The sequence below is a fragment of the Arvicanthis niloticus genome, chromosome 14 (genome assembly GCF_011762505.2).
Source record: "Arvicanthis niloticus isolate mArvNil1 chromosome 14, mArvNil1.pat.X, whole genome shotgun sequence".
In the NCBI taxonomy this organism is placed as follows: domain Eukaryota; kingdom Metazoa; phylum Chordata; class Mammalia; order Rodentia; family Muridae; genus Arvicanthis; species Arvicanthis niloticus.
Window position 1 is genome coordinate 13,413,508 of NC_047671.1, and position 20,841 is coordinate 13,434,348.

General features: G+C 50.6%; 1 protein-coding gene across 5 annotated transcripts in view; it reads right to left on the reverse strand.

Moving 5' to 3' along the window:
• Window positions 1-9,155: 9,155 nt before the first annotated feature.
• Window positions 9,156-20,841, reverse strand: part of Zbtb7c (zinc finger and BTB domain containing 7C) — a 321,321-nt gene continuing 309,635 nt past the window's right edge. For all 5 annotated transcript variants that reach the window (XM_076912444.1, XM_076912445.1, XM_076912446.1 and 2 more), the window contains 2 exons: window positions 19,190-20,413; window positions 9,156-11,980 (listed from right to left, as the gene is read on the reverse strand). In XM_076912444.1, coding sequence (XP_076768559.1) covers window positions 11,329-11,980; window positions 19,190-20,397 — 1,860 coding nt within the window. In that variant the 5' untranslated portion in view covers window positions 20,398-20,413 and the 3' untranslated portion in view covers window positions 9,156-11,328. The remainder of the gene's footprint in view (window positions 11,981-19,189; window positions 20,414-20,841) is intronic.

Here is a 20,841-nt window from a genome sequence, read left to right on the forward strand (position 1 = left end):
TTGCTGCCTCTTGGTATTGTCAGCTTGAACGATTTAGCTGATGGTTTTACATTGGGGTTCTTGACTGTAGCTTTAACTGCATTTGCTCTGCTGAGTAAAACAGCCATGCACAGTTTCCGAGGCTCACTGGTCACCCCGTTTTTCGCTTTTGTGGGGTGCTTGCTCCCAATCCTACTCATGTCCCTGAGAGCTGTTTGGCATGTTCACACTCTGGGACTTCTTTCAGTGCCGTTTATTTCCTTTGAGATAAGGTTTCTCTAAGTTCCCGAAGCTGAGGCACAAGCCCCAGTTTCCGCACTGCTTGGTTTACTGGTGCACACCAACGCACCTGCTGCTCTCTGTCTCCCGAGTGTAGCAAACCCCGGGCCTCTCCTCGAAGCTTTCCTTCTTTTAATTACACCCTTGGATGGGTAGGGGTTCCTCATCTCCATCAGCCCAGTGAATCTATCTTCTCCTTTGTGGCTGATGTATCATTGGGATGTTTGAAGACATCTCCCCCTTTATCCCGTGGAAGCTTTATTGTTTTACAATTCACACTGAGAGTAACTGTTCACCTGGTTGTTTTTTGTGTGTGAGGTAGGATCTGGATTTCAGTGCCCCTGGCTCTACACACTGAAAAGCCTGCGCTCTCCTCAGATCTCTGCAGAGCATTTTTGTCTGTCAACTGCGAGTGTTCATCTATTTCAGGAACTGCTGTTCTGAGTCACATTTCAAATCCCATTCAGAGTCCTGAGATAGGACTGTTTACCCAAGTGACATTCTGTTTGCCTCAGTGGTGACTGTATTTTCCGTGATTTTCCCAGCTTTTATAACTCAGGTTACTTTACCATCACTGAGTGATTCCCCCATGTCTCCCCAACATGGCTCTCTAGTGACAACCTTTTTCCCTTTGTGATGTCTGATATGAATAAATTTCAATGTCCCTTTTGGAAGATACCTTATTGACTATAAAACTGTGAGTTGGAGCAGGCAGTATGGCTACACACCTGTAATTCCAGTACTAGGGAGGCTGAGGTAGGAGGATAAAAACATTCTAGATCAGTCTATGCTATAGAGTGAGATACTTTCTCAAAAACATAATGACAAAGAAACGAAAATATCCCCTAACCTAAGTTGGCTGTTGGGTTTTGCAGCATTCTGATGACACTGTTGGCTGCTGACTACTTAATTCTCATTGAAAAGTCTGGCTGGGCGGTGGTGGCGCACACCTTTAATCCTAGCACTTGGGAGCCAGAGGCAGGTGGATTTCTAAGTTCGAGGCCAGCCTGATCTACAGAGTGAGTTCCAGGACAGCCAGAGCTACACAGAGAAGTCTGTTGCCTGTATTACGGTTGCTTCTTTTTTCTCTCTGGGTCTTTTAAAGGCTTCGGTCATCAGCAGTACAGCTGTACATAGCTCCATATCTAAGCTTGGATGTATTTTCCCTAGCTCACTCAGAGTTTCTCACGCTCTGCCCGATTCGGTTCTGGTTGCCTCTCAGTGCTCACCATTCCTGCCCTTGCTTTTCTCCTCTTGTACATGCTAAATCTTTTCAGCATGTACTTGAAAAATGATCTATTAATCTGCTTAGTTACATGTGTGTTTGCTTGCATACGTTTATATGTACCATGTGCATGCAGGAGCCCTTGGAGGCCAGAAGAGGGCTCCCATACAACGGAAGTTTCAGGCAGTTGTGAGCCGCTGTGTAGGTCCTGTGCCAGGCTGCAGAGTGCTCCTAACCTCCCAGCCATCTCTCCAGCACCCCAGCACACACTCACCTTCACTGTGTGTTCTATTCCTTAGCTTCTGCCATTTAGTTTTACATTTTCTTCTCTGTGTTTTCCAGTTCACTAATCTTCTTTTAGCTGAATCTGTTGCTCAGTGCATCCACCAAAATCTTAATTTCTTACACTGTTGGTTAGAGATTGAGCACGGACTCTTCCTCTAATGCGCCCAAGTTTTTGCCAAGACTCTCTACGTCATTGAATTCCAAGAATATATTAATATATTAGTCACGACCACCCCAAAGTCTCTTTCTAAACTTCTTTCCAAAGTCATTTCCAAACTTTGATTCTGTGTGCTTATTTTCCTAATTTGTCTTTTTATTAGCTTTAAAACACATTTTATTGCACCTATGTAAAGTTTACAATGTGACACAAATTAACCCCTCCTTTCACATAGCTACTGATTTTACTTCCAGACCCTGAAGTCTAGCTATATGCTCCTTGCCTCTGGAGCCAACGGGAAGCTCTGTCCCACTTCTTAGTGTGTTGGCAAACTACTTACCATTCTCTGACTTACATTTCTTGCCTTACTTTTGAATTATGCCCCACAAATTTCTCCTAGTCCAATTGCTTTCTGATGCCTTAAATAGATTTTTAAAACATATTTTTTTCTAGGTTTTCTAAATCATTTTAGTGGACATTTGGTCTGAGGTGCCTTAGCCATCATTGGAAGTTGATTCTCTGGGTAAGTGATATAGATGAGTCAGAGGCTGGGGGTGGACAGTGGTAGATCGTGCATGCTCTTCAAAGATTCATGGGTGCTAAAAACCAGACTCTTGCCTTTCTCTGGTGTTCCTGGGTGCTTGCAGACAGAAGTAAGAATGGCTCTAGTTTCTCTTCTGTGAATGAGTGACTGGATTCTTTTGCTATTCTTTACCTCTGTCTCTCATGCCTTCCACCTGGATCATACTTTCTGCCTGACCTTTGCTTTCAGGCCCACTGCAAGGAGGCCTGGTGTCTGGGGGATGCAACACCTAGAGATGCAGCATCCCTGCCTTCTGTGTGTTCTGAGGCCCAGTCTGAGAGCATCACAGTCTCTGGAAACTGGTCTAGGTTGATATCAAAATACCTGAAGAGAAGCCTCTTTGGTGTGAAATACTGTGAGGGTTTATGTTTTTACTACAAGGTAGTATGTGTGGGGTGTGGGGAGATTTTGGTTGTTGTCATTGCTAAGAATGCTGCTTGTGGGATGAGAAGAACAGTCCTGAGGAGATACACTGGGGATCACTGTTCCAGCCCATACATCCCAGTTCCTGCCCCCTCTGATGACCTCATATAGGCTTACAAAAGCTCTGCCCTGGAACATCTGTAGGGCGGCCTCTAACAACCAGGAAGCCAGCATCACCTTATCAATCAAGGTGGTCCCATCCAAGGAGACTTACGGAAAACCTGCCACCAGATATAGAATCTGCTCACATCGAAGGAACTTTTCATCAGCTCCCTCTCCCATCCTGGCTGCTCCTTTCCCCTCCGACTCCACAGTGGGGATTTTAGGAGTAGAGACTGAGCCTGATCTTTAGAGCCTAGAGACAAGAACTTGTCTCTGAGCCTTAGACACCTGTTGAGGCGGGGCATGTCTACAGACAGGTGATTGGTCTGACACAGAGCCCGTGTCTGCAAAGCTGTCCACAGAAGTTACCTCCCAGGACAGCCCAGGAGAATGCGGGCGCTGTCCTGCCACGTAGGAAACTTAGAGTTGGAACACATCCATGCACTGCTTGGTAAAGCAGCACAAGGCAGTCATCAGGAGGTGGTGTGAACTAGGATTTCTCAACAGTATCTACAATATCCTGCCCCTTGGGTAGCCTCAGTCCTGAAGAGAGAAAGCAGTGGTCTTAGGTTAGGACATGAGGCCTCTGCCAATGATGGTTGGAGCAGACAATTTTTCTTATGAGAGTGGAAGGAAGTTTGGAGGCTCCCCCATGAACCCCATCATTCTCTGCTTGATGAAGCTCAGGTTCAGAGAGAGGTCACTTTCTCGGGGTTGCCTAGAGAATCGATGCAGGGAGAGGCTGGGAAACCATCCTCCTAATTGTGTACCCTGCCAGGCTAGCCTTAGCAGAACTTTTTTATTTTTTTAAAGGATGAAGCATAATAAATGATTAAGGAAACTTTCCAAACCCCCAAATTACAAATAAAAGTCTTTGAAAGGTGAAAATCATACCGATGGTTAGACATTGCCCCAGCGTCCAATGCCATGGGGGCCGCCTTCCTTATGACAGTAAATTGTGACATTTTTTTTCCCAAAGAATGTTGACTATGGTCAGTGCTGTTCCCTTTTGGCTGTGTGGATCAGACAGTAGTTATGGAGTGATTGATGGGCTGCTAGTACCAGCACCTCCCTCCTACGCACACACCGCCAGGCAGCGACCTCGCCCAATCCTGCCTAGACGCTATTTCTTTCAGCCACCACTGTTTTCTGAGCCCGATGCGATGCGTTCTGCCATTCTGCCCAGCTTCAGTGTTCTTTAAATAACTCACCGCTCCCTTTCAGTTAAGGCCCCTCTATGTAGCTTAGGTTAGCCTGAATTTGGCCAGTCTCCTGCCCCAGCTTCCTTGGTGCTTTACAGGTGTATGCTATGACACCGGGAAATATATCCCCTTTCTTCTTCCAATCAGTCTGTCTTTCTTGTACCTAAGAGCCTTGAGTAATGGGGGCTATGGAGGAGAGACAGTGGGCCCCACAGGTTCCCAGACCCCACATGCAGTGCTGTGTGGGACCCTTTGTTACGTATGTCTCACTGCAAAGATCAGACAATCTTTGCTGTCCAAATACAGAAAAAATTGGAGGCTTTAATTAAATTTTGCCCTAGGGGGAAAAACTTTAAGGTTCAGAACATCTTGATTTCTAAATGGTTCCCCAGTGGAACCTGTAGAAACCTGTCTGTAGGGCCCTCTTCTGCCATCTGCTTCCTGTAAGTGACCAGTGCTCACTCAGGTGAGAATTCCACCAGCCAAGACCTGCTTTCAGGCAAGGGGATGTTGGGAGCAGACCACAGGGGTGCAAGGGATGAGCTAGAGGTATATCCTACTCAAGTCATTTCCACAAGGATGGCTGGCTTGTTTGTAGACACCAAGGTGTGATGTCACACCCTGTGAACTCGCCCTGAGGGGATACTGCAGGACTTAAAGCCTGGTCGGGAAGAACAATTAGGTACTGAGCATTTGGCACTCCAGGGGTTCTGCCGCCAGCCAGTGCACGCTGCCTCTGCATCCCTCTTCTTTGCTGATCCCGTGAGCAGCTGGGAACAGTGACTGTTGCATGTGGAAGGACTTGGTACAAGGAATGACACAAGGTTTGTGCCTGTAGTCACTGTAACACATATGTAACACACCCATCCAGGCATGGTGCCCCTCCAGTGTGGAGGTGGTATGCAACACAAGCAATTCTAGCAGCCCCACCAGCTTGACCCTCTGACCCTGTGGAAATCCTGCCAGAGATTTAATTTTCTCTAACGATTGCCATTTATTGGGTTAGGAGTCCAAGCTTCTTTTCTGCCTCCAGATGGCATTGGAGGTGACGATTGGAGGTGAGTTCGCGCAAGACACCCAGGGTACCTGGACAGCCATTTTATGCTTCGCTTGGTAATTTTTAGACAAACACGAATCTACTCAATTGGACTTCCTTCCTCATTCCAGAAACCCATTGGCTTGTCCTTTCGATTTTGTCTTCTGGGTCAGAGCTTCTGGCTAAAGACCGATGAAGAATGTCAGATCTGAATATTCCAGCAGGGCGACCTGTGAGCAAAATGGCTGTTCTCACTCCTTTCATGCACTCTGTGTCCCCCATGGTTACAAGCAGCCTAGGTGTGGCTTCTCCTGCATGCTAGCTGGATTTTGTCAAATTAACACCATCCTAAACATATCTGGGGATAGGGGATCTAAATTGAGAAAACGCCTTCATAAGATCGCCATGTGGGCAAGCCTATGGTCCGTTTTCTTGATTAATGATTTGATATGGGAGGGTCCTGCTCACTGTGGGTGCTGCCATCCCAGGGCAGATAGTCCTAGGTTGTGTAAAAAGCAAAGTCAGCTAAGCCACAGGGAGCAAACCAGTAAGCAGTGTCCCTGCACGGTTTCTGCTTGGCTTCTCCCATGGACTGAAGTAAATCCCTTCCACCCTAAGTTGCTTTTGGTCATGGTTGTCATCACAGCAATAGAAATCTAACGAGGACATTTGGTGATTCAGAGTGTGTATGTGTGTGGGTAGTGTGTGTATGAGTGTATATGCATGGGGGCTGGATTTTGTGCAAGACTGGCTGTTGTTAAAATTATCAGCTGCCAGGTATTATTATTATATATTTATGATGTTCTGTTTTGGCCAGAACCGTTTTGAGCTAATTTTTTTGGTTTAGATCAGTGGTCACTCTGGTTCCTGGCAGCCTCTGCCCCAGGATATAGTCATGAAGTCCTTCCATCTTTGTACGGAAACTGGTTTGTTAACTGGTTTTCAGCGTCCTCTCTGAGCCTAGAAGGACCAAAGCGCCCTTCGTTTTCACCTGTGAGCATGAGCAGCTCCAGCATGAGACGGCAGGGGGAGCAAGAGAGCTATGCTAGCGTCGGTGCCTCCAGCAGGCTGCCACATCGTGGGAGCAGTCTCAGCAGGGAGGGGCCTGGAGTAGAAGGGAGGAGAGCATGGGGACTAGGTGGGATATCACTGATCACTAACCACTGCAGAACTGTCTCAGAGTATCCCTGTTTCCACTGCTCAGCGAGCAAAGGGTGCAAACTGTCCACAGAGTCTCTAGACACGCTCCTGGCCAAGGAACATGTGGCTGCGAAGCTTCCCGCTCAGCGCTTGCTTTCTCCATGGACTCCCAGCTCTACCTTACCCCTGCTTGGCCCCTGGTGTGCCCCTACCTGCTCTGCAGCGAGCTGAACGGACAACCAGGAGGAAAGTGGGCAAAAGGGAAGGAGAGGATGCTTAAAGTCCTGGTGACAGTACTTTGGTGATAGTACTTTTCCTCCCTTCCCCCCTTCCCCCCTCCCCCCACCTCACCTTGAGGCTCACTTTTCTCCAGCCCCAACTTGGGCACCAGTAGAGTGGAGGGATGTCCCTGCAGCTCTGGACCAAGGTAGCTTTGTGAAATTGTCCTTATGTTTCTTCTACATGTGCACAGCTGTGGCAGCTGTCCTTCTTGGGCCACAGGCAGATGTGATACCACAGTTCACAAACCAGATGCAAGAGACAGGAGGGAAACTGACACTTTCTCCTCCCCTGCTGAATTCTCTGCCCCAGCATCTCTGAAACGCTTGGTACCAGGTTCAGAACGTGCTCCTCATGAGTGGCCTTGTTCGTCTCAGAGTAGCTCCAATGTTAGAAAGTTGACTTTTGGGGGCTGGAGAGATGGCTCAGCAGTTGAAAGCACTGACTGCTCTTCCAGAGGTCCTGAGTTCAATTCCCAGCAACCACATGGTGGCTCCCAACCATCTGTAATGGGATCCGATGCCCTCTACTGGTGTGTCTGAAGACAGGGACTGTATACTCACATATGTATTTTTATAAATATACATATTTTATAAATAAATCTTAAAAAAAAAGAAAGTTAACTTCTCTTTAGACACCTGGTCTCTTTCCTACTGGCTCAATCTGGCCAAACTCTTGGCTAAGCCCTCCCCATCTATCGAAGCCCTCGGGTCTTCCCTAAACTTTCTTTTCCTGTTTAAGGTGAGTGCTCTTTCTGCAGAGCCTCCTCCTGCTCTCTTCTCTCCCAGAAGACCTTGTGGGCTAGTTCTCTGGTACTATCAGGCCTGCAGGGGCAGCCTGAGCCTGGTGGGGCTCTGTGCAGTTCTCACAGGGTCGGGCTAGATTTTACTTCCAGGAGGAAGTCATGGAGCAGTCAGAGTTGGGGCTTGCTGGGCTGTAATCTCCACTCCTCCTCCATCGTGATTTATACCCCTTAGTAGACAAGGACTCAACCAAGAGTAGCAAACAATCCAGAATGCCCGAATTCCTGGGCACATGTAGTCTATGCTCCTGCCCTCAGCCAGGCACTGATCTCCCAACACGGCATGGCAGCCAAGGGCCATTTTGATGGCCCTTGGAAACTGTGAAGAAGAAAACCTTTTGCCTGGCAAATAGCCTGGACGTTATTTATGCTCAGATAAGTGTATGCATGCATCCGAGCAAGCGTAGAGGTGTGAATTGTAAACACTGGGTGACTTCAGAGGCCCTCTCCCCTTCCAGGAAGGATGTGTCAGGCTAGCTTTTTTTGCTCTCTGTCTCCTGTCAGGAAGGCTGGATTGGGTCCTTTGTTGAGGCTATTCAGGGAAGAACCAGAGTGGGGAAGTGATTAGTCTGAGAACACACAGCTCAGAGGAGATGGGGTTCAAATCCTGGACCAGATTTTTACCCCAGTTGGATTATTTCTCCTGTACTGGGAATTGCTCCATAGAAGGGCCTATCACATCCAAAAGGGATGAAGCGTGGAGAGGGTGCTCTGGGTTAAGCTTCAGTTTGTCACAAAGCAGCTCAACAACTTTACTGCACAGGGGAGACCTCATTCAATGATAAGTGTATTTCCTTCTCTCCATCAGGGTCAGAGTGTGGTTGGAAGAGGCTTGGGTGAAAGGAGGGGGAAGAGCCTGGCTCCCCAGCTGGTGTGGCCTGGTAGCAAGGCTGGCTGGAGGCTACTGAGCCCCAGTCAGGGAACTGGCAGGACCAGATGTACTACTCAGTCAGCATCCCGAGGACGGTCCTTGTCACACATAGGCTGCATCTGCACATGCTGTGTGCACCCGAGATACCATGAAGGGTTGAGTTCTGGCCTTCTCTCCTGCCCCAGCCCCTGAAATGAGGATGGAAAGTGGAAAGCCATTTCGAGTCATGGCACTGGATAAAATGCTTCAAAAAGCTTCAGGTATGAAGTCTGAGGCAAGAGGGTGGTGAGTTCAAGGCTTGCCTGGGATATGTAGTGAGTCCCTTCCTAAAAAATAAATAAATAAATAAATAAATAAATTAAAAAAAAAAAAAAACAAACCTAAATCTCCCGCTATCCTTCAAGCAATTAGAGCCAAAGGTCTTGGGCTGGAGAGATGGTTTAGCAGTAAGTCCAGAGGACCCACATTTGATTCTGAACACCCACATGGCGGCTCACACCATTTCTAACTCTAGTGTCCTACTCTCTGGCTTCCTTGGGCACCAGCTATTCACATGGTACACAGACATAGGTGTAGGCAAAACCCGAAGAAGAAATAATAATGATAACAATAATAATAATAATAATGATAATAATAATAATAATGGAGTCAAAGGTTTGTGTTTTGTAAAGGTGTCTTTGACATTAAAATTGTTGTGCCCAGCGGTGTCAACTGTAAGCAAGGAACTTCTGTAGCTGGGCTTGTAGCTGTCCCATGAGCTTCTAGTAGTCACACAGAAGGCCACTCTCAATATCATTTAATCAAGTCAGTTGATACTGTTTAATAAATAGGCCAGAAAATTATCTGAGCATTTCTGGGCAGGATGCAGCGTGCGACCAAAGTTATGGAAGATTGTCCTTTGAATCACTAAGGCAAACTTCATTGTGTGTCATTTTTACATAGAGGCGTCACATAAAAAGTTTTATAAATAGAAAAAGTTCCAAAGGTCTCCCACAGTCAGGGACGTCAGGAACATAAACAAAACAAAATAATAATAATAATAAAAAAAACCCCCACAGCCACCCCTCCCCCCAACCATTTGTTTCAAGTGCTTGATCATACAGTACTCAACATCTTTGGATATTTTACAATGTACAATTCCAAACGGCAGCCCAGGAAAAACAAACAAACGACAAAAAGAAATAGCCAGTCATCTGAAAAAGTGAGTTTATAAGAAGTCATTACCTTTACAAAATAAAAACAGAAGCCTGACACCACTGCCCTCCCCTGGGTCCCTCTGTTGGTTCTGAGTCTGGTTCAGCTACAGCCACTTGGCTGCTGGGACAAAGTGTGCATATTGACATCTGTCTGAACTGCAGACAGGAATTTAGGAGGCAGCTGCCCAACAGGTGACTGATGAGGACAGGGGATCTGAGGAAGGTCCTCCCTGATGGACTGTCGTCTGGTGGCACTGGCAGGCAGGGACTTTCTTGGGACCGTCAAGAGGGATAGAGTCTACTGTCTTCTCTGGCCTGTTTGTGTTTGTACATGAAGAAGCCAAGGCAATTGATCTAGGAAGAGCTGAGTCTTTTCTTGGGGCTCTGGGACTCCAGGCCTAGGCCTTCCAAGCAGGTGGATTCTTCCTGATCTCAAGAAATCAATGCAAACTCAAGAAAGCATGGGCCAGCAAAGTTGTCTTGCTACTACCAACCCAGAACCAGCCCGAGTGTGACTTGTTACACAGCCCATCACAACCCAAGGGACTCCACCCTTGCATAGGGAGCCCTTTGGCCAAATACAGAAATGGGGGTCAGGGCCTCAAACACAGTAGAAGGGTGTCCCCAGCAAAGCCCAGGCCTGGGCTCACAGCGTCAACTCAAGCAGTAAATAACTGAGCCCTGGATAACTAGGTTCTGTGCCATTTGCAGGGTTGTGGGGAGGCAGGCAGGTGGTGGCAGTTACACCCAACCATCCCTCAAGTGTTAGGGAAAGGAGCCTGAACACTGAGGGAGTATGTGGTGAACCAATACTGACTCTCCTTTCCAGGGGGTGTTTAAATATGGCAGTGGCCTGACAGAAGTGAAGCAGAATTTGGGGTTCCTGGAGCAACCTGTGGGTATTGAAAGCCACGAAGCCCAGCCTGTCTCTCTCTCTCATTCTGTTGTTCCTGATTCTGCTGAATCTCTCACGGAGGCTAATATGCTCACATTTGTCCACACGGAGGTGATGAAACCAACTCCAGTAAGATAGAGTCTCCCCAGTAACTCTGGGGGTGCTAACTGTCTACCTTCCAAGGTACCCTTGTTATAGGGACAGGTGTGAATGTGTATGGAAGCCGGGGAGGGGAATGAGTTACCACCCCCTTTCACAGCAGGGTGACTCTGAGGCACAGAGAGTTGACCCACCTAAGGTCACAGGTCAAGCCGATATATAATGGGCTCACTCCATGCCAGCTCCGGGCTGCTGGAGGCCTTTCTGCCCATCAGGGATGGTCTTTGCACATGGCCTGGAAGCATTGCTCAATTGGATCCGAGACCTCTGAGCTGGAACCCGATTCTGAAGGCAGTTTTGGGAGGGAGTCCCCCATAGGGTAGAATGGCTCAACCAAGGTGCCTGGTCAGGACACAGTCCTCATGCTGGCTCCTCCTCACAGCCCCGTACCGCTGCAATGTGCTCCTGGCACCAGTGCAGAAGAGCCTTCTGAGACTTTGCACCCTGTGTATTTCTATGTGAACCAGAGGCAGCCAGGGAGAGGTGGCGGGGGTGTTCCAAACCCTCAGGGAACAGAGATGTCTAGCTCAGACCCCCGCCAAAAGGAGATGCTGCCCTCGAAGGCCAGGAAAATTGCATCTCAGCTAAAATGTATTTTTTTTCCCGTTTTCCCTTTGTGTTCGCAAACTAGAAAGTTCAGGTCCACTGGGTGGGGCAGGGCAGGTCTTAGAGGGACTTAAGACAGGGTTTGGGACTAGGGTGGACCAGGGCCAGCCTAGTTGTTGGCTTCAGACATGGAGGCCACATGGTTGAGGCCAGTGAGACCAGGGAGGCCAGCCAAGCCAGCTGCCCAGGGGTCGGGCAGCGGGAAGTACGGCCGCGTGGCAGCCACGTTCTCGGCCAGAGCCAGGGCCAGGAGGCCACCCGCATTCCTCTCAGCCTCGAGTTGTGCGCGTCCGAACAGCTTCATCTGCGTCTCCTCGAACTGCTGTTCCAGCTCCTGCAGGCTCAGGGTGCCCTTGGGTGCCGTCAGGAAGTGCTTAGTGGGGCTGGGGCCCGGGAGGCACACGGCTGTGCCGCCCAGGTGGCCACCCACGTCGCCCAGTGCGGGTGGCATCACAAAGGCCGCCTTGTCGGGTGAGGGGCCACTGGGCCCGAAGAGCAGGCTGGCTGCCCTCCAGGCAGCGGGCTTGCGACCACGCCGGGGTCGCGCCATGCGGCAGCTCTGCCGCTTGATGTGGCGGTGCAGGTGGTCGGAGCGCGTGAAGCTCTTGTAGCAGAACTCGCACTGGTAGGGCCGCACGCCCGTGTGGATGCGCATGTGGTTCTTGAGGTCGTAATTGTGCACGAACTTGGCGTTGCAGTGAATGCACAAGTAGGGCCGCTCCCCCGTGTGCTTCCGCATGTGGATCTTCAGTTTGTCCTGCCTGCAACACAGAAGCTAGGATTTAGTCCCCGTGTGGAGCACGGGCGCCCACTCTTCACACGCTTACCCACTTCAGAGCTGGCTTCTTGTATCCATGGTGCCAGCCTATGAGCAGGGGTTATTCTAAAACCGACTTTCAACTTCTGCCCAAACGTCTGCCTCGCCTCAGGGTTAAAGCAGGAAGGAACAGTGTTCTGAAAGACACCCCACAACTCCTTGTACACACAGGGTTGACATGAGTCTCCTACTGATTACTAGGGGTTCATCTCATCCTGGAAGGCAGTCTTCTTGGAGAGATAGGTCAGCACTCTGGTGTCAGCCCTGTAAAGATGAGGGGCCTTCCGAAGCAGGATGCCCTTTGATCTCTGGTCTTGCTCATCCTAAGTCCCCAGTCTTACACCAGCCCCTGTCCTCAGCACTCATCTGGAGACTCCAGAGGCTTGGGACACGGTGCTGAGAGTTCTTCCTGTGTGGTGGTTTCTTACCTAAGCCCTGGGCTCTGTTCTTTGTAGACGTTTCAGGGCTTATGAAAGAGCCAGGTGTGGGAAGAATGGAGTCTGATCTTGGGCAGAGCTCTAGAGTTTGAGGCATTATTTAGAGAGAAGGCAAGGTGGGGGTGGGGCTCCAGCTGCAGGCCCTCCACCCACTTGCTGGGTGACCTTTGGCAAGTTAGGTAAACTGTCTAGGCAAAGCTGGCTAGAGGCAGACATGATGCCTGTTGTCTAGGGTTGCTAGAGACCCAGGGCTTGCTTGAGGGTGGTCCTGAAAGGAAAGATGATCTTCTGGTTTGGTAATCTAAAGACTGAGCGCCCAGAACACCAGTAAAAGGAGCCCTTGGGCCTGGCTGGGGCTTGCAGCTTGGGCTGTAGCATGTCTTCCCAGGATCACTCTTCAGCATTTCCCAAAATGGCTAGAGGCCAGGAGCACCATGTAATGTCTCCGCCACCTCCTTGCAGGTGGGGCTTCTGCCGTGCCTCTGCCGTAATTCCAGGTTGGGCTTTGAGGTAAGAGCAGATGGGGAGTCCAGGGTCCTCCCTAAAATGTCCAGATTTAAATCGCCCTCGCCATAACCTCGGGCAGCAGGGTGTTTGCTGGCCACTAGAGGTCGCATGGGATCTCATTTAGAAAATAGTGTTCCTGTATGGATGTGAGAAAGGAAAAGATAGTTCTTGTGGGTATTGTCAGGTGCATGTGTATGTGCAGAGCACCCCCTTCCTGTGCTCCCTGGGGCTCCCGAAGCCTGGGCAGTGGGGACGGGGTAGGACCAGCAGGAGAAGCAGAAGAGGCAGGGCATGAGGTGCTCCCAGTTTCTTCCCACCATACTTTTCTCCCTTCTACAAGCTCCAGCCACCTTTGCCTGCACAGTTACCGGCTGTGGCTGCTCAGCCCCACAGCTATGCCCAGTGGCATCTGCAACCTAGGTGACTGTTTAGCATGAAGGGGACACAGGAAACACCTGGCTAGTGGGTCTCTCCTGAGCAAGCAAGACCTGAGACACTTGGGACCTGAACATTCCTTTTCAAGGCAGGTCACCTGAGGAACAAAGAGGGAATGACAACAGAAAGCAAGGTCTAGCATGTCCTAGGTCCTGAGTTCAATTCTCAGCACTGTGGGGGGTGGGGGGAGCCAAGCCCCGAACTAGATAAGAGTCAGCAGCTCTTCTGGGCTGGTGATCTCATGCCTATTTGCATGTCTCTCACAGTCAGGAAACATAGCCCTCATCTGCATGCTAGGTTGGCAAGGGAGGACACCTGTTTAGAGGTGGCATGGGTGTGCTGTTTCCAGACAAGGGCCTCTGTGTGTACACATGGAACTGTCCCATAACGGTAGGAGCTATGGGACACAGTAGGCGGTAAGTGCATGTACAAGTACACAGAAATCCTGGCGGGTGAGAGAAGAGACACACAGTAAGGGACAGCCTGCAAGCCAATCACCACAGTTCTTACAATGGTCTGCCTATCCCTTCTGATCTCTCTGGAACCCATTAAAGAGCAATCCCTCCAGGCATTAAGGGCAGAGACAAGCAGCTCATAGCTCCCTCACCTCAGCTATTTGAACACACTCTGGGAACTGGAAGCAACCTTAGGAGTACTTGCTTCATGACCTCAAGTGACAGACACCATGGGGACCGAGGCCTGGAGATGGCAGGTGGCTAGGTAAAGCCACACAGCTGGACAGAGGCAGAGGTTGGTCCCTTGATAACTCTTGATGACCACTTGGTGCTCTTTTCAAAATGCCAAGACCCACAGGAAGCTGAGGATCCCAGTGACCATTGCTTTGATGACTGACTGGTGACAAGCAATGTCAGCTGAGAACTTCTCAGTCTGTGTGAACACATTTTTTTTAATACATATATCTTACATTGCTTTTGTGTGTGTGTGTTCGTGTATGTTTGCACACACATTCATGTATGCCTGGATGATCATTCCCGTGCTACAGTGTGTATATGGGGCCAGAGGACCCCCTTTTGAGGGAGTCAGTTCTTTCCTTCTACCACATGGACTCTGACGAGCAAACTCAATTCTTCAGGCTTGGCTTTGGTGACAAGTGCCTTTCCTCACTGTGCTGCTTTGTCACCAAGAAGATGAGCGTAGTACCTACTCTCCCTCACTGGCTCTGCTATCCCAGCCTCTTATCTCCTTCCATTTTCCTGCATTGGAGACCCAGCCTAGTTAGAGCACCATCTCCTTCCAGCCCAGAGGGAGGCTCGTGGTAAGAAAGAATGATGGTGGTCTTGGGAGCTCGTTCTAGTGAAGGACCAGTTGGGGCCTGAGCCCCAGCCTCTGGGAGGCCCCCAGTCAGTCTGAAGTCTGCCACCACTGTCCACCCAGACTTCCTGTGGCTTGATGGTCTCATGTGCTCTTCCTGCCACCAAAGCTGATGACATCTCCTGAGCTTCTCAAGGTTCTCAGAGCTGTTGGGAGGCGATCACTAGAAATAAAGGGAAGAAAGCTAGGGCAGGCCTTGCTGATGCCCAGGATAGGGGTTCAGCATCCAACCGACACCATTGCCGGACAAAGCTGGGACTATTTGTGGGGGATTCTGGAGAAAATGATGGTGCCATAGCTCTTGGTGAGCCAGTGCTGCCTAACCTTTGCCTGGGTGTCGTGTCCTCCAAGGGACCTCTGTTGTCTGTGGGAAAGCAGCGTCTCACCTTGCCTCCCTTCTTGCTGTCTGCTATGTTGAGGCATCTGAATGAGGAGACCTGGGGCAGCCTGAGGAACTCAAGAGTAATACCACTTAACGGTGCTCTCTCAGAGCTCCTGGCCAAAGGGCAGGGCCTCATGGCCTATGACCATGTATGCAATGAAAAGGAAGGAGGGGGCTTGGGTCCTCTTTCCCTTGGGTCCTTCTGGTAGCAATGTTTGTTGCTGGGGGAACTAAGTGCTCAGAGGTCAGCTGCAGGATGAGATCAGGTGACATCCACCAAGTCAGCAGAGCCTCTTCCTATCTTCTCTCTATTTCTGGGCTCATCTGAGGTGTCCGCTCTCTGGAGCCTTTGAAGTCCCTCCCTTTGACCCCCGGACTCTGACAACTGAGGGTGGGGACCAGCTGAAACTGAGAGCTCATAAGGGGGACTAGGTAATAGCAGGGTGTGAGAAGTCCCTCCTCTTAGAGACCCATAGAATGGCAGATAGGATTGGGGGCAGCAGGGACTCCACTTGGAGAATTCTACCTTGGGTAGTGTGCCCTAGGAGTCAAAAAGGAATGATGTCCCTATGAAGTGTGGCATCTAGACAACTCAACTCAGAGCCCATTATCATGAAAAAAGGGCTTCTAACATCCATGGGAAGACTGAGGTAAACCCGAGGCCTAAGTTCTGCCCAGCACTGAGGAGGGAGACAAGGCCCTGTTGGCCCAGGAGCTTAGCTGTGGAAGGAAGGACTGAGACCAGAGCCTTTCAGCCTTTTTGTGTGTGTGTGTGTGGGGGGGGGGGCTCTCAGAACCTTAGCTTAAAGGGAGTCTGGGAAATCTGGGAGGTCTGGAGGCAGCCACCCTGATGAAGAGCCTCCACATGGGGAGGAGGGCAGGTGTAATTGATCACGGCTAAGGCGCTCAGCTCCAAACCTCATGAAAAGGGTGTTAGGGAACTTGCTCAGAGAGGATCATAGGGAAATCTCAACCTGGCAGGTCAAGGCTGGGGCTTTGGATGGATAGCTTTTGGCTGGATAGGAGAGGATTCTTTCAGGGTAGCCCTGGGGGGGGGGGAGGGCAGTAAGCAAAGGGCCAGTGGCTCTGAGGAATGTGAGGGGAGCGATCAGTCCACAGTGAGAAAAAGTTTCTGATGGGAGTCTGGATTCCAGCAGAATCTCCTCTGCAGTTCCTGCCCCTGACCTTGGAGAGCATCTCCTAAAGCCTGTCTGATCTTGTTCTGAAGGGTCAGGGGAGTGAGAACCAAGAGAGGGGAGGGATAGGGTCCGGAATGCAGTTGCTGAGACAGGCCTAGAGCCCAGATGGTGGTCATCTTGCAGAGGAGGAGGAGGAGGAAGAAGAGGAGGAAGAAGAGGAAGAGGAGGAGGAAGAGGAGGAGGAGGAGGAGGAGGAGGAGGAAGAATGACCCAGGGGCAGGCAGGGTGGAGCCAGATAGCCAGAAACTCTCCAGGGCTGAGTTGACCTGCAGGGATAGGGGAACTGTATTCACAGAGTCCACACGAAGTGGCCTTCAGGAATTTGTTGGGAGGAAACACTGTGGAATTTCATTCTTTTATACAAAACAGTGTTGTTTTCTGGACACAAGGATCTCCCCTGGAGAGTGCTCTAGTGTCTGGAGAAGTAAAAGTTTATTTTCAGGGACGACACTGAACACTCAGAAGGCTGGCTTGTGGGAGATCAGAGGGGGAAGCACAGGAAGGAAGAAAGGAAGGAAGGAAGAAAGGAAGGAAGGGGCTTGGGCTTTTAGTAGTTCAATGTGGGTTCCCTTCCGTGCCCCTTCACGTCTCTTCCACCTATCGTGTGGCCTCTGGGCAGAAGGCATAGAGAACAAGCTAGAGGCGAATGGAGCCCCAGCTGGTGGAGCCTCCCTCAGGGCTGTAAACACTGTGCCGAGCCAAGCATCCTCCCATTCCCTTCTATGCCGCATCTGGAGTCCACACCTGTCGTGTCTACCACACAGAGGATCTCTAGGCACTAGCTCCAAGATCTTCTCAGGCCACCATCACTCCAGGCATCTGTCAACTGCAGATTCCCCAGCCCCAGCGAAGACCCCCTAATCCTAAACTGCAGTGGGCCTGTTTACTCCTTCAAAGGCCTGGAGTGCATCGAGATCTGCTACAACCAGAAACAGAGCAAATGGATGTGGGCCTGCCTGGAGGAGATTTCAGGAAGAAACTAGAAACATGTCTGGCAGGGTGGGGAGGAGATGCGAGGGTGATTCTGGAAAAAGGAAGAGACTAGAGAAGACTCTTCACGGTTTGCATTTCATTAAAAACCTCCAGTTTGGAGAGAAACATGCAAATTGGAAGGTTGTTCCCTTGGTCATTCTGCCCAAGGACAGGCACAAGAAGTTAGGGCTGGGTACCAGCAGCTGCACTCCACAGTTGGTCTGCTTTTAACATCTTTGCCTTGGGGCTGGACTCTCAGGCTGGAGCAAAGCCCCTGCCGAAGATGAATGAAGCTTAGCCTAACTTTGGACTCTGGCTCACCCTCAAACCCCCCCCCCCCCCCCCCCCCCCCCGCCCAGCCATTTGCAGGCCAGCAGGCTCTGTGGAACCAACTGAATTGAGAAGAGAGGACTGGAGTTAGAGACAGCGTAACTCAACAGATTTCAGTGTGTTGGGATGTTATCAGGGACACTCGAGAGAAGGTGAATCTGGGAGTTTGGGGTCCAGCTGCCCCGTGAGATAACAGGAGTTTACTACCCCGAGCCAGCATCCCAGGGCTGCTGTAGCTATCTGCCAAGAGGAAGGGCACAAAACCAGGGTTAGATTATCCCTCCAAATCCCCCTGGAAGTATCCAGGACAGATTCTGTTTGTGGTTTCTACTCCAGAAGTAGCTTGGAAACCCCCAGTGCTGTCCTTCAAAGCAGTCACCAGATTGCCTGCTGAGCCATTTCAGCGATGCATGGGTCACCTGACCACGTTCTGAAGCCTCTCCTCAGCTAGTTCAAATAGAGTTTCCCTGCCACCCATGGACAGCAGCTCTTGTCACCCTGGTCAACAAGGGTTCATTTTGTTGTCTGGACAGCATGGTACATGATTCAAAACTGACTCCATCTATGAAGGCCAAAACGTTATGCTTACTATCAAAAATCAAAGCAATAGGATTCCAAGAAACACTATCAGAATGACTAGGTCTGTTAAGGCAAGTTCTTCGAAGTCCACAGCGGCAGTGGAAAAGGACCTAGATCAGTGAGCCACGGCTGAAGGACAGGCTTGGTCCACATCAGACATACTGAAACTTGGTGAGGCTGCTCATCAGAACTTCCACTGTGAAACGTAGCTGAGAAGACCGGCCTTACCCAGGGACACCAATGATACCAACAGGTCAGATTAAAACAAAACAAAATAAAACAAAACAAACAAAACCCCTAAAATAGCAACAACAACACCACAAACAAACAAACAAACAAACACCAAAGCCTTTGAAAGTGCCCAGCAGTGACGGCTGTGACTTCATATCCTCCCACGCATTGGTTCTGATTACGAAAGTCATGACACAAGGAAGGCACAAGCACACACTTGCTGCATGGGAGGATGTCTCTGATTCACTGAGTTCAGATCTCAAGTTACCCTCTGGCAATGTGGAGCATAAGGAGGAGAACATGGTAAGAGGACCATCGTGTCAGGAGGATGGAAAGAGCCTAACAGGGACCTCTGAAGCCTCCTATTCCTAGACTTCATGGTCACAGAAGGACTGGGATTCCAGTCCCATCTGGAGCAGCCATCTAGGGATGAGTCGTGTCCGGGAAACACTGGCACCAAGCACAAACAGGGCCTATCTCCACGGAGCCTGCCTGGCGCCTCGGTTCTCTCCCCAGTCTGTACAGCCCTGCTCTGACCTGTTTCTGTTTTGGTTCATCCTACTACTGTATTTGAGAAACAGCTTAGTTCCTAAAAGGGGGCTTGAAATCATTTCACCAAGTAACGCTTAGCATCTCTCCAGGCAGTGAGCCCAACGTGTGATCTTTCTGCTTCTCTTGCCCTCCGTACTCCATCCCACGGCCTCTGGCCCTGGCCCCTCCCCCGCCATCTTTCCCCTGCAGCTGCGCACCTGGTGAAGCGGACCTCGCAGATGCTGCACATGTACGGCTTCTCCCCGGTGTGGGTCCTCATGTGCCGGGGCAGCTTCCCAGCCCCCATGATGACCTTGTGGCAGATGGGGCACTGCTGAGAGGCCTTGGGCTTCAGCTTGCGCTCCTCCACCAGCGGCCAGGGTGGGAAGAGGCTCCCCAGGTGGGTGGCACTCAGGAAATTGAGATAGGCACCATAGTCATTCTCTGCCTTGATGGGGCCCAGCGGCCCACCGGGCAGGTCTGGAAACATGTCCTTGAAGAAGTCGCTAGAGAAGGGAGGGGGTGGGGGAGGGGCCAGCTCCTCTTTCTCCTCCTCCTTGATTTTGCGGTTCTTGATGACTAGATCCAGTGGCCCACTGTCCATGGGCTGCTCAGGTAGCTGGGCAAAGGCACCAAAGTCACCTGGCCAGAGGTGTGGGAAGAATTCTGGGGCAAATGGAGATAAGGAGGGTCTTCTGTCAGGGATGTTGGCTTTGGGGTACAAGTTCTCTCTCAGCAGAGATTCAATGGAGAAGTCCCGGATCACTCCCAGATGGCCAGGGCTTCCGGGCTGGAAGGAGTCGGGGAAGTCCCTGGGTGTGTCCGAATAGTCCTTCTCTGTGAGACTGTCTGTCTTGGAGGGGCTTTGAGGGCAGTTGATGTCCTGGGGGTCAGGCAAGTTTTCCTGGTCAGCAAAGTCCTCTGTGTCGTCCTCCTCCTCCTCTTCTTCCTCCTCTTCCTCCTCTTCATCATCTTCATCTTCATCATCTTCATCCTCCTCTTCCTCCTCTTTGTCATCCTCCTCGCCGACGTTGCCACCAGGCTCCATGATCTCCAGGCACACGTTCACGATGCACTGGATCTCCAGCATCCTGGCCGCATTGAGGATGTGTTTGACATTGGAAGCGGTGATGGTGAGAGTGGAGGTGTAGGCAAACTCCAGGATGGCAGCCAGAGCCTCAGGCTGGACGAAGTCAATCTCATAGACGTAGGGCTGGCTGGTCAGGCTCCCGGCCGTGAAGAGCTTCTTGAAGTATTTGCTGCAGGCCGCCAGCACCGAGCGGTGTGTTCGGTACTCTTGCTCCTGAACCACCAGCAGCACGTCACACAGTAGGCCCGCATGCCGCTGCTCGTTGAGGCTGCACAGCACCTCGCTGCTATGGTTAGGGAAAGGGATGCCGATAAGCTCGTCAATGTCGTTGGCCATGTTCTCAGCCAGAGCCCTGCAGGGACACACAGAAAGGGAGACCAGTTAATGAGCACAGTAGGTTGGGAACTTATCTCCTAGACCAAGCCTTACCTGTACGTCACAACCCGGCTCAAGCTGGGGTTTTTCTGCGCCTTAAGACTCTTGGAGTTAGCATCTTACCAGGCAGTGAACATCAGCTCTTTAGGAAAAACTATCTAGACCTCTTGGCTCGGAGAATTCCGCTTTGTTAATATGGACTGGGGGTGTGTGTGTGGCCTCCTGCTCTCATATGGGGACTCCTGGTGATTCTGCCAAGAGATGCTCACAAATCCCCAGGTGCTGAAGCCATCCCATGGTTTGCACAAGCTACCAGGAGGTCACAACTCAACTTTGTGGCCTATTTTCAGTGAGTGATCAGGGGCATGGGGGTATATGGTCTATCTCCTGACCTTGCTTCTGGCT